The sequence below is a fragment of the Haplochromis burtoni genome, unplaced genomic scaffold (genome assembly GCF_018398535.1).
Source record: "Haplochromis burtoni strain Fernald_Lab_line unplaced genomic scaffold, NCSU_Asbu1 Contig_5918, whole genome shotgun sequence".
Taxonomy (NCBI): Eukaryota; Metazoa; Chordata; class Actinopteri; order Cichliformes; family Cichlidae; genus Haplochromis; species Haplochromis burtoni.
This window is the reverse complement of record NW_024588279.1, coordinates 1-1,441: the sequence shown is the minus strand read 5'-3', so window position 1 is coordinate 1,441 and position 1,441 is coordinate 1. Positions and strand designations below refer to the sequence as shown.

Genomic DNA, 1,441 nt, shown 5'->3' with positions numbered 1-1,441 from the left:
ACATAGAAAGTAGTTTTCAGGAATAAAATGAATAATGATGATACGTGAAAGTTAAATGATTTTATATTATTTTTTTAAATCCGAAATTTAACGTCAGGCATCCCAACAGACAGAAGCGTCTTTACGTGAAGGCTCTGCTGGCAACCTGGCAACGCGTAATCATCCCTGAAGCCGCTGCTCAATTTTTTTATTCATACTGTGCGCTAGTAGCAACAATTATGGCTGGGATGTTTCTGTTTTAAACATGTTTAAATTGATGGTCGGATTGAGTTAAGTTTGTTTGTTGTAATAGAAGTACAGGATGCGTTTTGCGGCAAAGCGCTGCGGGGTGCAGTTCAGCCCTCCATCCATAGTTTTAATTTATGAGCACACGGAAACCAAAAAGGTGCGAAAAAGAATAATACCTGTGCGAAATTTCTCCAAATACTCCGGTAAGGCACCACGGACACGTTGGGACTCGTTCTCTTTGCTCTATGTCACTTGTTGCTAGATATATGAATAGAAATATCTAGATTCAGTGTGAGAATATTATTTTAGCCTCGTTTGCTGTATATTAATAATTATATGATACTCTAGTAAATCTAACAAACCTGTCAGAGTCATGAGCCCCTGAAGTTTTAATTTCTATATCTTGTGGATAGCAGCAGGTAGATTACCTGCAAGCTGTTGAGCCTCAGGCTCCTATTTTTGACTAAAATAGGAGCATCTTACTTTGTTTAACTAAGGTAGTGAATGTTAATAATAAATAACTAATATGTAATACATGGAAATCTACCTTTGTCGTACTGCGTTTTTTCCTTCCTGTTTTTGTTTTGTTTTCTTGTTAGCCCATTTTTTGAGACATAGTTGCTGTGATCAGAGCTGGAGTCATGAATGCACACTGCATTAACATATGTATGTAGCTTAGTTTGTTCTTGTAGATTGCCACAAAGTAACTGGGCAGGACTACAACCAACCTATTACCTCATGCTGTCTCTTCCAGACTACAGCATGGCTGCTGAAAGGCTGAAGAACAACCCTCGGCACAGGGACTACCTGGAGGGTGTCTCTCAAAGCCAGCTTGAGAAGCTTCACATTATCCTGCGCGATCACATGCAGGGCTTCAGTCTGGAGCACAGCCTCTCCTCGTTCTGTCTGGACCCTGACGAAGACCTGAACAAACTGGACGATGAGGACCTGGCACGCAAGAAAGGCCAAATGGACGAACTGTTTGAGAAAAACCGGAGACGCAAAGATGATCCTGACTTTGTTTACGACTTTGAAGTTGATTTCACTAAGACCACCTTAGAAAAGTGCAGCTGGGATGATGAATCAGATGATGGATTTTGAAACTCTCTTTTTACCAATGTTTTAATTAAGAATGTAGATTGTAAATCTATAGTGAGACTGCAGGAACATACAACCCAACTGATGTAGATGGCAATGCTTCAATAAATGTCAA

At 40.0% G+C, this 1,441-nt stretch overlaps 1 protein-coding gene across 2 annotated transcripts; it reads left to right on the top strand.

Annotated features, from left to right (window-relative positions):
- Positions 1-133: 133 nt before the first annotated feature.
- LOC102303153 (centrosomal protein of 19 kDa) lies at positions 134-1,433 on the top strand. Of its 2 annotated transcripts, XM_005953594.3 has the most exons (3): positions 134-431; positions 847-894; positions 983-1,433. In XM_005953594.3, the coding sequence occupies exons 1-3, from the start codon at positions 302-304 to the stop codon at positions 1,327-1,329; spliced, it is 525 nt and encodes a 174-aa protein (XP_005953656.1). In that variant the 5' UTR covers positions 134-301; the 3' UTR covers positions 1,330-1,433. The 2 variants fall into 2 exon arrangements, with proteins under 2 accessions (XP_005953656.1, XP_005953657.1); XM_005953595.3 differs by lacking the exon at positions 847-894.
- Positions 1,434-1,441: the final 8 nt, after the last annotated feature.

Excerpts from the sequence above, each read along its gene's own strand:
- LOC102303153 (XM_005953594.3), top strand. The coding sequence starts at position 302 with ATGCGTTTTGCGGCAAAGCGCTGCGGGGTGCAGTTCAGCCCTCCATCC. Across the intron at positions 432-846 it reads AAATTTCTCCAAATACTCCG|TTGCTGTGATCAGAGCTGGA; the intron begins GTAAGGCACCAC and ends TTTGAGACATAG. Across the intron at positions 895-982 it reads TGCACACTGCATTAACATAT|ACTACAGCATGGCTGCTGAA; the intron begins GTATGTAGCTTA and ends TGTCTCTTCCAG.